Source organism: Meles meles, chromosome 18 (genome assembly GCF_922984935.1).
Source record: "Meles meles chromosome 18, mMelMel3.1 paternal haplotype, whole genome shotgun sequence".
NCBI classification, from domain to species: Eukaryota; Metazoa; Chordata; class Mammalia; order Carnivora; family Mustelidae; genus Meles; species Meles meles.
Genome location: NC_060083.1, coordinates 39,519,818 through 39,532,744, shown reverse-complemented (window position 1 = coordinate 39,532,744; position 12,927 = coordinate 39,519,818). Strand labels below are relative to the sequence as shown.

General features: G+C 51.6%; 1 protein-coding gene across 1 annotated transcript; it reads right to left on the bottom strand.

Annotated features, from left to right (window-relative positions):
- Window positions 1–381: 381 nt before the first annotated feature.
- On the bottom strand, window positions 382–11,216 carry PHB1 (prohibitin 1). The gene is made up of 7 exons (XM_045986383.1): window positions 11,135–11,216; window positions 9,813–9,927; window positions 7,888–8,049; window positions 5,415–5,557; window positions 5,139–5,255; window positions 2,775–2,870; window positions 382–1,463 (listed from the first exon to the last, which is right to left on the bottom strand). The coding sequence occupies exons 2-7, from the start codon at window positions 9,898–9,900 to the stop codon at window positions 1,251–1,253; spliced, it is 819 nt and encodes a 272-aa protein (XP_045842339.1). The 5' UTR covers window positions 9,901–9,927; window positions 11,135–11,216; the 3' UTR covers window positions 382–1,250.
- Window positions 11,217–12,927: the final 1,711 nt, after the last annotated feature.

Here is a 12,927-nt window from a genome sequence, read left to right as displayed (position 1 = left end):
CAAAATGCACCAAGTTCGCCCCTTCAAATGCCAAGTCATTTCTAAAACAAGGCAAAACAGAGTAAGCCATATAAACCCACCACAGACACCTGAAGCCATTTACGGAACATTGAACTCGCGGGCACTGAACTGCACGTGTACCCCGTGCCGCTCGCCCCCTTCTGCGTGGTCCCCAAAGCCACACGTAGTGGAAATTCATTTCAGGCTGGGGAGGATCTAGAACACAGCACAAAGCTAGATTTTCTAAAACTAAAGCATTCTCTGCCTTGCTGGAGATTGTCCTAGCTGGCGATGCAAACATGTGCACATGGAAACTGCTAGAATGCTCTGTTCTGAGCCCACAGCTCCCACAAACAAAAAAGCAAACCCATAAGACTGAGCTGGAAGGTTCTGGGTGTCATTTATTGACAGCAGTTTACACACATTTGTTTTCTTCCCATGACCATTTCCTTGCGAGCACACAGAGCCTCCTGGAAGCGCAGTCTCTGAACGGAGCCAGGAATGCGGGACGCACACGTCTTTGGCAGGCATGTTCAGACTCAGCAGGATGCGATCCTTCAAGCTGGAATTCCATCGGGTGTTCTGAGACTCCGAGGTGGGGGGTGGAGAGGAAGTCTTCAACAGGACTCACGTCTCCGTCCAGGCCTGCTTGCTCGCTCTCCAAGTCCATCCCAGTGGCCGGCCCCTGGTTAGGGAGCACGTCAGGGCCACCCACCTTCCCGAGGGCAGAGTCTCTGGTCTGTGCCCTGCTGTTCACACCTGCTTCCGCTGGCCCCGCAGTTAAAGAGAATCAGCCTTCTGGTAAGAGACAGATGACTTCCTCTCTGACCCTGCGCGGCAGCTCTTCAGCTGGGTCTGTGGAGAAACCGCTGGGACACATGGAGACCCGTGCTCTCCGTACAGCTGCGTGTGCCAACTTCCCCCCATGTCGCCTAAAGGACAGACTGGCGGCTCCAAGTGCTCCCAGCCCGAAGCACCGCAGCCCCGCTGATCTCCTGCCGACCGCCGGTGCCTAGGCCCAAGCACCAGCGGGCCCCGGGCTGCGTAGGCACTTGGCAACTTGGGGGAGGGAGGTGGATCAAAAAGTGGATGGAAATGGGAAGAATGAAAAAGCTCCATCTGATAATTAGAGATCTGAAGTGATTTCACTTTTATTTCCTTCACTTTAAGCCAATCATGAAATTTCACAGTGATTTCTGGGGCGGGGGCAGACGGACGGCGGTGCGGAGAGTGCTCAGGGCGGCTGGGCCTCACTGGGGCAGCTGCAGGAGCACGGACTGCCCAGCTGGCAGGTAGGTGATGTTCCGGGAGCGCGAGAGCTGGTACGCGATGTCCTCAGCGGCCTCCAGCTTGCGCAGCTCGATGAGGCCGTCGCCTGCGGTGGCGAGCGAGTTGGCAATCAGCTCAGCGGCCTTGGAGTCGCCCTCGGCGGAGATAATGGCCGCCTTCTTCTGCTGCTCAGCCTAAGACAGTGGAGGTGGGGGGAGACCAAGATCACACCTTAGGGTGCTGCCTGCCATCCAGTGGCCTTGAAGGACCAGGCTACACACCCTCACTGGCTCCCGAGGGAACTCTGGGAATCTACCTCCATCTCCACCAGACAGGCTCAACAAACACTATCCACCCAACCCTCCTCTCTCCTGCAGCACACTGCCCACTTCTCGTCTTCCTGGCGACACATCTCTGTCGGCTGCATAACTGTCTTATTTCAAAGTCCTTGTTAATGTTAACAGCAATTCCGCCCAGCCGCCTTACTCTGAGTCAGGAGGATCCAAACCAAGGAAAACAGGAGAGAAAGAAAATGTAGAAGCCAACCGCAGGCTCGCTCGACTATCCCTCCTGTCCCAAGTCCAGGTGACATTCCTCTAACATACCTAAGGAAACAGCAGCTAAGCAGGAGTTGCAAGTACATGGGATGCCCCACCCCTGAGCTGCCCCTGGGCTAAGCTGGTTCCTGACCAGGAACCCAGGTGACAGAATGAGATCTCTAGGCTCTCCCTGCCCACATCAACAGGATGATCTCTATGTGTGATGCACGACTCAGTCATGGGAGGAAGGTACCAACAAATATTAAGTGAGCATCTACTAAGTATTCCCAAGTAAGATCTTCGACATGTTGTAGGCTCGGGGGGAGGGAAGCAAGGAAGTCCCAGCCCACAAAGAGTTCACCTTCCCTAAAATTAAATGTTGGCCGCCCATATATCGCTCTTTTCTCTGCTTCAGAGGACCAAGGGTTCTTGGATGAGGACTAACCCGAGAAAAACTAGCAGTGGGAAGAGGGAACAACAAGAAATAACACTTTTGCAAAGACCAGAAGACCAGGCTGCTGTGCAAATACAGCGTGTCCCAGCACGCTCCGCCACATCTGGATGGATTTAGGGCTTGAAAAAACCCAGTGACGATAGTGCATCTGGCACAACGTTTGATCCTTTTTGCTGTCAGCTTTCACTGCGTGACCATGGTTAAAAATGACTTTGCAGGGAAGCTGAAAATATTCCAGGAGAAAACATTTTTATTTGCAGGAGAGTGTTTTTGATCTTAGGGAAGTGGAAGAAAAATGACCCTTCAGTGATTTCGGAACATAACTCCACATATCCCTGACTAGCCCCCAAAGACTCTGGAACCAATTGCAGGAGGATGGTTCTTTCAATCCCCTTCCGATGATCCCGGAAGGAGAGATGACAGATGATGGATTTCCAGGCCACCCAGCAAACGGGGAGGCTGAGCACAGGAGAGAGGGGAGAGAGGCTCCTGCCATCTGGTTGAACGCTCACCTTTTCCACCACAAACCTGGCCCTCTCTGCTTCCTGCTGAGCCACCTGTTTGGCTTCCACTGCTTCTGTGAACTCCTTCCCGAAGGTCAGATGCGTCTAAGGGGAGAGAGTGCGCGCGAGATGAGGCTGTGTAATTGCTCCGGCAGCGCCGCCGTGAGGCCCCCCGACCGCCCGGCCACGGGAAGGAAGAGGCCAGGAATGGCTCTAGCAGCTGGAGGCCTCTGGAGGCCAGAACACCCTTCCACCTCCACATCCGCGTCCAGACTGAGCTCACAGCCCAGAAGCCTGGGCTGCCTCCACAGTGCCCGCACGTCACTCTGTCGCCTGCAGCGTGGAGCGCTCTGGCAGAAAATGGCCCGTGGGCCCCGGAAGGTACCGGCTCAACTGACCACCTCCCCAGGGGAGGAGACTGTGGGTTCTCGGACCCCCACCTCCAACTAGGGCTCATCCAAGGTCCTTTGATGGCCCGTTCTGAGCCCCCGGAGAGGCCAGATGGAAAACTGAGCCCCTGAGAGGGAAGGATGCAGCTGGTTCTCAGGGATTCGAGGGCGTGATGCTCTCTGCTTATGGCTTAACCAGTCCACTCCTTTCTCACGGCAGCCCCACCGTGAAACAGGAAGAGGACATAGGACAGTGGAACGAAAATCATGGTATTATTCCTGATGTGAGTGCTTCTGGTAAAGGGTTTAAGAGAGAAGGCAGGGAAAGCTATTGCTTAGGGTGAGGGTTTACAACTCTGACTACCCGCACACCTTCCCCACTGACACGTTATCACTAAGACCTAGATGAGGCGACGGTCTGCAGTGACAGCGGAAACGGGACAGAGCTCAACTCCTGACGCCTGCTCTAGAGCAACTTACTCCTTTATCCAACTTTACATTAAAATGGAAGAATGCAGGGAAGAGTGGCACTGGTTTTGCTATCAAAATCTATTTGCCTCCTCTCCTCCCCCACCTCCCAAACTCAGCTTTAAAAAAAAAAAAAAAAAAACAAAAAAACCACACAACATAAGCAGCCCAAAACTTCTCAGGAGTCAATCCTAGTCCCACTGTCTTCCACAACTTTCAACACGCCTCGCTCTTAAACTGCAGCTGTTCTAGCTCGCCTCTTCCATTTTTGGACTCGGGTTCAAAGTGGGGAGGAAAATACAGTCCCGAGAAATGAAAAATGAGATGTGTAATTATGGAATAAAGTTTCTTTCTGAAAAGGCCAGGTGAGGGCAGCAAATTCCCCATGAAATCTAATTTTCTTCTCACACCTCTTAGATACGGTTTCTTGCGGTCAGCCCACAGTTCCCCAGAATGGAGTATGTGGTTAAAGCCTAGCGAAATGCCAAGCTTCTCCTTAGGTTTTTACTTAGCGTTTTCTCACAGCCGAGGTGTTCGGGTTCACAGCGAGTGGGGAGAGCAGTCGGAGGAACTGCTCTCCCGGGAGGAGCAGAGCGGCTGCAGCCTAGCCTTCTGCCAGCAGAGGGAGCCCGCAGGCCCTTCTGCCACCCGTGACTGCTGCCAAGGTGGACCTGGGTGGGTGTTGGGTGTCTGTTCTGCACCTCATGGAGCGCGGCTGTTTAAACAGCTGCACAGATGTTGGGCGGGAAATGGTGCCTTTCTCCTGCGATGCACAGGAGAGTGAACAGGAAACACTCCACCTTGCTACACGAACAAATCACTCCAAGTGATTTTTCCCAGAGAATCTAGAAACACGACCTCTTCCCCTCCCTCCTTGATCTGAAACGCTATCCGGCCTGTACTGTGTTCTGTCTGAGTTACGGCATTCAATGTCCTATAAATATACACACTATACAGTCTCCAGAGGCTAGCTCACACCTCAGAGATGTCCCTTGCCCCCCCCCCAACTAGGCTTTGGGGAGCAGAACCACTCATTCACACTCTATCACCTTTCACCGAGGGTTCCCAGAACTCACTTCACGGAGCTTCAGACCCTAAGTGTCAGGAAATTCCCGAGGGTCAGGCTGGAGGACTGCACTGGGACAAAGACTCTCTGAGCCCTCTCTAGCCTCATCAGGTGGTTTCTTCCTATGTCAAACAGGACTAGCCAGACACTGATTCCTAGTGAGCTCCAGGGAACACTCAGCATTGGGAAAGTGGAAAATCTAGTGTTTAGGGACCCTAGGTCGGGTAGGACTGGAAGTCAGAAGAAAAATGGGTGTGGCAGAGGGGAGCAAAAGAAGCCTCATCTGAAAACAAAGCCAAGGAGACTGCCTCATAGTCAAGAAGGTTCTGCATTTTCGAGTCTCACATCTATGGAAGTGAAAGGCAGGATCAACAGCGTCCACCCAGAAATGGAGCCAAGCCCCCGAAAAAGAACCACAGCCCCTTTCCAACAGCTCCCCGCAGAGATTACCAAGGACACGTCGTCCAGGATGAGCCCGAAGGTCGCTGCTCGCTCCGTAAGGTCATCGCTCACCTGCCTGGACACCAGCTCTCTCTGAGTGATCAGTTCGCCAGCATCAAAGCGAGCCTGGTTCCAAAGGAGGGTAGAGGAGCTGGTCAGGATGACGAGGAAGCAGAGAGGCCAGGACAACTACTGGCCACATCCCAACACACCCAGTGCCACTCTCTTCCTGCCCCCTTGCCATCTCTTAGGGGCCGGGCTCCAGGCCGCAGCCCTGTCACTCACCACAACGGACTTGAGGATCTCTGTGGTGATGGATGGCAGCACGCGCTCATCGTAGTCCTCCCCGATGCTGGTAAAGATGCGGGGAAGCTGGCTGGCAACGGGCCGGAAGAGGATGCGCAGGGTGATGTTGACGTTCTGTAAATCTGAGGGCAGGGGGCAGACGCTGGAGTTACAAATAACAACCACAGTGGCCTTCTAGAGGACCTCTCCTACCCTCAATCTGCTGTGATTTGTAAGTAAAGTTGCTGCTGTTAGGACCCTAGAGGGCAGGAGCCCTGGGCATAGCTTCCTCGGTACAGAACCCAGCCAAGCAGCAGAGCTAGGAATTCCTAAAGGCTTGTGGTGACAACAGCTTTTCGTTAAGTCCCCAATGCCCTGATAGATGCAGTCCAGCTTCCGTGTCTGAGAGGTACCAGGCGGTGTTTGAAACAGCGAATGTTCTAAGAAAACAGGCCAATGGCAAGAATTTTCTGGTGAAGCCTTTCCAAGGCCCCTGTCAGAAGGATGCCTTGGAGGTCATCACGGGTCCAGCAGAAACAGTCCACTCTGGTTGGACCAGCTGTCCGAAGGTCTGGGCTGCCATCCTACCTTGCTGTTTACTAATGATGTGACCTCAACGAGCCTCAACTGATCTCGGCTTATTTCCATGCCTGTCAGAATGGGGGTGATTCCATCTGCCTTCCTGGAATGCCGCAGGGAAGTGAAGGAGCACCGTGTCAAACACGCAACAGCTAGAAGGGGCCATCAGACTCATCTGGAGCCCGCCTCTCACGACTTGGCCCAGGCAAAGGAGCGGAGGGCACATGACAGGAGTTACAACTTCCCCCCATGAGCCAGGCCTGCTTGAAGCTGAAGCGCGGTCAGTGTGCTTGCGGTCGTCCATGACGGAGACCAAGTGCCTATGGGCTAGTCCCAAATCAGGCAGCAGAGAAGCAGGAAATGTACGCCTGCTAGTTCCGGATCCAGAATTGCCTACCAACAGTTCTGAAGATGAGTAACTAACGTGTCCTCATAACGGCTATACAATGGCAGAGAAAGCACCGCTAAAGAGGCGGGAAGCTTAGAACTACGCTCCTAAGTTAAAATTTTATTTTTCTCGATTAACCCCACCCCACCTTTGAGCTCCTGTGGGAGGCCAGCCAGACCCCTGACCAGCCGGTTGCTCAATGCCAGCTTATCCCTCCCCGCCTCTGCCTGAGTCGCAGGGCAGTCCCAGCCCAAACCCAGTTTCTCCCAGGTGCCTGCGCAGCTACCCGTGGGGCTGGTCATTCTCTTCTCTGCTCCCATCCGCCCCACACCCTTGACTCTAAGACTCCCTCTGCTCACTCTAACTGCCCATTCCCCATTCACGTCTACAGCCCTAGGGGGACTGAGCTCCCTGAGGCCCCCACTTCAGTTATCTTTGAACCCTCCCCACCCTGCGACCCAACACAAAACCTGGACGGTCCCAGTAAGCACACATCTGTCGGGGAACAGCACTGAAGGCATCAAATGTTCCCGAGATAATAAACCAACATCCACACGACCCTTGCCTCTTGCAGCGCAGTCACAGCTGGGCCACCGCCTGCTATGTGCATTTCTCTCTGCACGCTGGCGGGAGAACGGAGATAGTTCGTTCTGGGCTCCCTGGCAATCCAGGGGCACGTCAGCCAAGGGACTGCTCTCAGGGACTCAGGCCACTGCCTACGAGATAGCAGTGCAAGGGGCCCTAGCATGGTGCAGTTGCTTGAGCAACTTATTTCGGCTCAGGTCATGATCTCAGGGTCCTGGGAAGGAGGGTTGGCTTGGGATCCATGCTGGGCATGGAGCCTGCTTAAGATTCTCTCTCTCCCTCTCTTTAAAAAAAAAAAAAAAAAAAGAGGTAAGTACCAGTGTGAGGCCAGCACTGCTGGCAACAGAGGCCTCGGAGCACAAGGCAAAGGGTAAGTGGGCTGTGAAGGCGCACAGAATGGCTGCAGCCCGGTTACACAGTCACTGCGGGGAACGAGAAATGGGAAGGGATGACCGAGGAAGCAAAGGCACTTTTAGATTTAAAACTGGAGCACTGGGGTACCTGGGTGGCTCAGTGGGGTGAAGCCTCTGCCTTTGGCTCGGGTCATGGTCTCGGGGTCCTGGGATCGAGTCCCACATCAGACTCTCTGCTCAGCGGGGAGCCTGCTTGCCCTCTCTCTCTGCCTGCCTCTCTGCCTACTTGTGATCTCTGTCTGTCAAATAAATAAATAAAATCTTTTTTTTTTTAAATAAATAAATAAAACGAGCACTACACAACTTTTGAAATAGACCTTTGTGTATTTCTCTAAATCCGTATAGCTGTCTGTGTGTCCACCTTGGGTACATATTTCTATGAATCTACGTTAAAATTCTCCAGGAAAAATATGCAAGGAATTCTTATTAGGGGAGGTTCAGCTTCTTCGGAATCCTACGGTAACCTTCCCGCACACCCTCTTTTATGTGGCCCACAGGCAAGACTCACCTTTGCTACCGGTGATCACTGGCACATTACGTGGCCGAGAGCGGCAATCAAAGATAATAGGCTTCTGTACCCAGGGGATGAGAAAGTGAGTCCCTTCTCCTACCACAATGTCCTGGACTCCACGGAACCGGTCAAAGATGACAGCTCTGTGCCCAGCATCCACTAGGAATGAAGGATAATGACAAGTCGGCAAAATCCCTTCAGGGGCACCTGGGTCGCTCCGTCGTTAAGCATCTGCCTGGCTCAGGTCATGATCCCAGGGTCCTGGGATTAAGTCTCGATCGGGCTCCCTGCTCAGCAGATAGTCTGCTTCTCCCTCTACCCTTCCCCCCCTGCTTGTGATCTCTCTCTCTCAAATAAATAACATCTTTAAAAAAGAAAAGAAAAGAAAAGAAAAGAAAAGAAAAGAAAAATTCCTTCACCTTTTAACCAAAAGGCTATCTGTGAAAGTACCTTGGTGCTTTCTATTATTAAGTCTCCCCTCTCCTGCTCTGTCTTCCCACACTTCTGGGCCATAGCAGCTTCTAAATAGCCACAGAACTCAGCAGTCCCCTCCCATCCTAGTGTCTTCCCAAGGACTCTGGTAAGAGGAGTTGTTCTTCAACATCCTTTCTCTTTGAAACAACTTAATGCTGATTTTCTGATTAACTATCCCATCCCCCAACACATGTTCAGGAAATCAACTCCCAAAACTTCTTCCTAAAACTCACCAAGGTCTTCACTCTTACTACATTCCATCCTGGTTCCAACTGAAGCCAGTGTTCCCAGAAGCAACGCCCTAACTGTGGAAATCCTAAAATTTGGAAGGTCCTGCTCTTTCTGAGAACTTGGGTTTCTCTCAGGTTGTAAGGGTTAACAGAGCTGTTCTTTTGATTCAGAAGGAAATCAGTGCCAGTGATTACGATCTAGTTGTGCGGAGTGGCTACAAAGATCAGAGCACAGAGCTATGCCGTTTAAACCAAGTAAGCTTTTCTCATCAGGGGCTCTCTGTCTCTGCCTTACTGGACTTTAGAGTTGCTCCAAATATCTTCACTCTCAATGCAATCCTTCTCTTGCCAGTCACACATGAGGTAGGTCCATTTACTGCTGCTATCCAACCATGAGAGCCAGAGACTACCAGAGCTGGAAGATAAACCAGTTCGGTCCTACCACTCGATCAGAGAAGCAGCTGAGCCCTCTGGAAGGGGAAATAGCTTGCCCAAGATCACACAAGAAAGTTGGAAGGAAAGTCGGCTTAAGCCGCTGCCATGCTGTTAAAAGCTGGGCAATGCACCTTGAAGTTATTTTGTCTGGAATGACCCATGTGCAGCAGAGCAAAAGCTCCTGCTTGGGTAAAAGCACCAGAGCTAAAGCCCTTGCTGAGTTACTCCATATGGAGGCAGAAGGGAACAGATGAGCTCTCCTTTGCAGCTAGCCAGTGAGATCCCGACACAGTTGCGGCATTACCTCAAACCAACAAGAGCAACGGGGAATGTTTAATTAACAAGCAGGCTGGGAGGCTCTTTGGCAAGGAAGGCTCTGACAGAACCTATGGCTACAAGGACGGACGGAGGCTCGACTGACAAGGCAACCACATGGTATGGGATGGCAGCAGGTGACCCTTTTGGTTACAAACACATGCACAGGGGCATCTGGGTGGCTCAGTGGGTTAAAGCCTCTGCCTTCAGCTCAGGTCATGATCCTGGGGTCCTGGGATCGAGCCCCGCATCGGGCTCTCTGCTCGGCAGGGAGTCTGCTTCCTCCTCTCTCTCTGCCTGCCTCTCTGCCTACTTGTGATCTCTGTCAAATAAATAAAAAATCTTTAAAAAAACCAACCAACAAATACATTCACAGACAGTGGCTGTCCCCACGAGTGTCGCATGGGTTGTGCAGATCAATGGGACTCCTCCAGCAAAGGGCAGTGACCCCCCCGCCCCGTGCCTCACCATTATACAAGGCAGAGTTCACTACTCCTCCTGCAACGGCTAAGGCCAGGCCGAACTTGCCGATGGACTCAAACACTTTGGCAGCCATGTCTCCTTCAGCTGGACCCACTCACACCTATGGGAATAAAAACAAAACAAAACATGATCCCAAAATTCAAAGAGAAAGCCCTCTCTGAGACAACATAGTCACTTCTCACTCTGGCTATTTCTTTACCCACTTATGAGAGCTCTAAATCATGCAATGAAGGACCCCCTAATAAGTAACTTTACAGCTTGGTAAAGTGTAGTGTCAATTCTTCAGCTTTTAAAAAATTTCCACTTCTCTCTTCTTTTTCTACCACTAAGGAAAAGGAGTCTGGGGCACCTGATTCAATAACGGGAATGAGGCATGGGCTGGATACACACAGAGAACTCCGCACCACACTAAACCACCCTTCCATTTGCTGGACAAGCAGGCCCCCAAGATGAAGGCTGTGTGGTTGGTTCTGGACAATTCTGGTTTGGAAAAGTAACTCAAAGAATGCGCTACATGGTGATTCCAACAGCAAAAGTAACACTAACAGCTAGCTTTTATTCCAGGAGGCAGTCCTCTAAGGGCAATTACTTAATCCTCACACCAACCCCTATGAAGCAGGTTCTTACAGAGGAGGAGACTGAGGCACACAGCAAGGTTACAAGAGGAGCCAAAGACCACACAGCCATTCCATGGTGGAACCAGGATTAGAACCTGAAGGTCCAAGTCTAGCAGGAACTTCTCCACCATCAGCTATTAAGAATAACCAGTTATTATGGAAGCAGGAGGTGGGCGACATCCTGGGACTAAGATACAAGCAAAGCCAACGGGGCAAACAGGCTCTCTCCATAGCTGCACTGCAAGGGAGAACCCTGGAAGAGGTGGGAGGGCGGGGCTGAGGCGGGGTGGGCGGGAGCACCACTGACCTAACTAGAACCTAGAACCAACTCCCGCACTGAACTTTTTAATGCCCCGCCCCAGCGTCGTCTCCACTTGAAATCTTTCCTTCTTCCCTCCCAGACCCGAGGCTTCCGTGATTTCTCCCGGTGCACTTCAGCGTTCCTTACCCGAGGCCAGGGCACCCACTCCGGACCCCTCGGCCTTTCCATTTCCAATAGCTTCTGGATTATTCCTCACCCCGCCCCCATACACATCTTCCTGACTCGAAGCAACCCCGGGCTCGTCCCAGGCTCACCGCCTCTCCCCCTCCGACGCGAGGCAGACCAACGCACACACCCCGCCCGCCCCAATTGCGAATGGGAACACAGAAGGGAGCTGCAGAGACGTCGGACGTCGCTCCAAACTGTACCTCAGTTCTCACCGGCTTCCACTCTGACCTCCACATGAATTCCCCAGCCACACAAACCACGCATGCGCTGGGCAGCTCCTTCTCTTCCCCGCCCCCTTCCAAGATTCGGGCCTCCGATTGGTGAGAAGGAGCGCTGTGCATTCTGGGAAGGGCGGCTTGTGGCCTTATCCTCGCAGTCGGATCTTCGCAAATGAACTACAATTCCCAAAAAGCCGTTCAGTGTCTGGCCCGCGCTGAAAAGCCTTTCCTCTTTGGTGGGAACTGACGAAGGGTTGTCGCAAAGCCTATTGGGGGCTGTAGTTCCTTGGGGTTAAATACACGTGCCAGTCCTGAATGGGTGTAGGAACCTGTCAGGAGGTGGGCCGTAGGGCCTCCGAAAAGAGTGGCTGGGGATTTGGCTGGTGGTGGCAGGGATAGGCCGGGCCAAGATTACGGCTGATGAAGGGAGATAGGTGGGCACCCTGGAGAAAGTTGTGAGGAGATAACTCGTGGGCTGAGAAACCTTGAGAGAAGCAGATAGGGCCATCTTTCCAAAGCCCTGTCAGGAAATAGGAGTCCTGAGTCTTGGGACATTGATTGCCAGAGCCAGAAAGAATCTTAGAAACCATCTGGACTAGAAAAAGAGGGCTAGAGAGGGGAAGGGATTCATTCACGCTCATGCACCAATTGAGCAATTTCTCTGGGCTTAGAGCCTGTGTCCCCGGGACACGCACGCGCACACGAACTTATTCGGAAAAGTGGCAAGAATAATACAAAGAACACATTATCTCCTTTACTCAAATACGTCTATGGCTAACATTTTGCTCCATATGCTTTATCATTTGTTCTCTCCCTCTCTCCTCCCATCTTCTCTCTCTGTATTTTTCTAAGAATAGGGGAATCCTCTTATATAACTTAAGTTTATCCCCTGCATTCCAATTTTATCCACTGACCCAATAATGAACTTTATAGCAATCTCCACACACTCCCACCCCCACACAGGATGAAGTCTAATATTAGGTACTGTATTTATTTCTCATGTCTCTTTAATCTCCTTTAATCTGAAAATTGTCCTCAGCCTTCCTTGTATTACATTAAAACAAACAAAAAGAGTATTTCTCATTTTGCTTTTGTCTGATGTTTCCTCATGATTCCATACAGGTTTTGTGTTCTTAACTGGAATACTACCTAAGTGGTGTATAGACACTTAATTTTAACAAAGCCAGATCCATTTCTGGATTCTAGTAGGACTGGATTTTTTGCAGCTTCTCTTTCCTACTTTTTCTCTCTTCTCTGCCCCTTTCTTTGTCTCCACTTGGTGCAGTCAAATAACCAGAGATAGCCACAGTGGCATCCTTCAGATAGTATGAGTTTGCCCTAACCAACCCCAGTTTTTTCCTCTGACTTCCAGAATGCAAGCTCTATGAGAGCTGAAGATTTAGCTGGCTGTCTTCATTGCTCCGTTCCCAGAACATGCAACAGTGCTTGGCATCTGGAGAATCACTGCCTTGGAGAGAAACCCGCCACTGGATGAGCACTCAAGCCCATGAAGTTTCTGACCAACTCTTCGGTGCTTGAATTACTTGGGATAGTAGTGAGGATGAAGGAGCAGAAGGCAAGCTGAAGACAAAGCAGAAGCTGACACCCCACAACCTCCCCACAACCTCCGCTCCTGGGTTGACATGTGTGATTCTTCAGGAATCGCTGGACTGTCTTAATGTTAATGCCTTGCTGGAGGGGAAAACAGCCTTAACTTGACAATGGCAAGGCCACAGGTATGTTATAGGTCCTCTTTAGTATATGAAATTTTTTTT

What these genes read in the sequence shown, in the direction of transcription:
- PHB1 (XM_045986383.1), bottom strand. Translation starts at nt 9,900, where the DNA reads ATGGCTGCCAAAGTGTTTGAGTCCATCGGCAAGTTCGGCCTGGCCTTA. An exon ending in AGTGATCACCGGTAGCAAAG is followed by an intron (nt 5,558 to 7,887) that starts GTGAGTCTTGCC and finishes CCCTGCCCTCAG; the next exon opens with ATTTACAGAACGTCAACATC. An exon ending in CCAGGTTTGTGGTGGAAAAG is followed by an intron (nt 1,464 to 2,774) that starts GTGAGCGTTCAA and finishes CCACTGTCTTAG; the next exon opens with GCTGAGCAGCAGAAGAAGGC.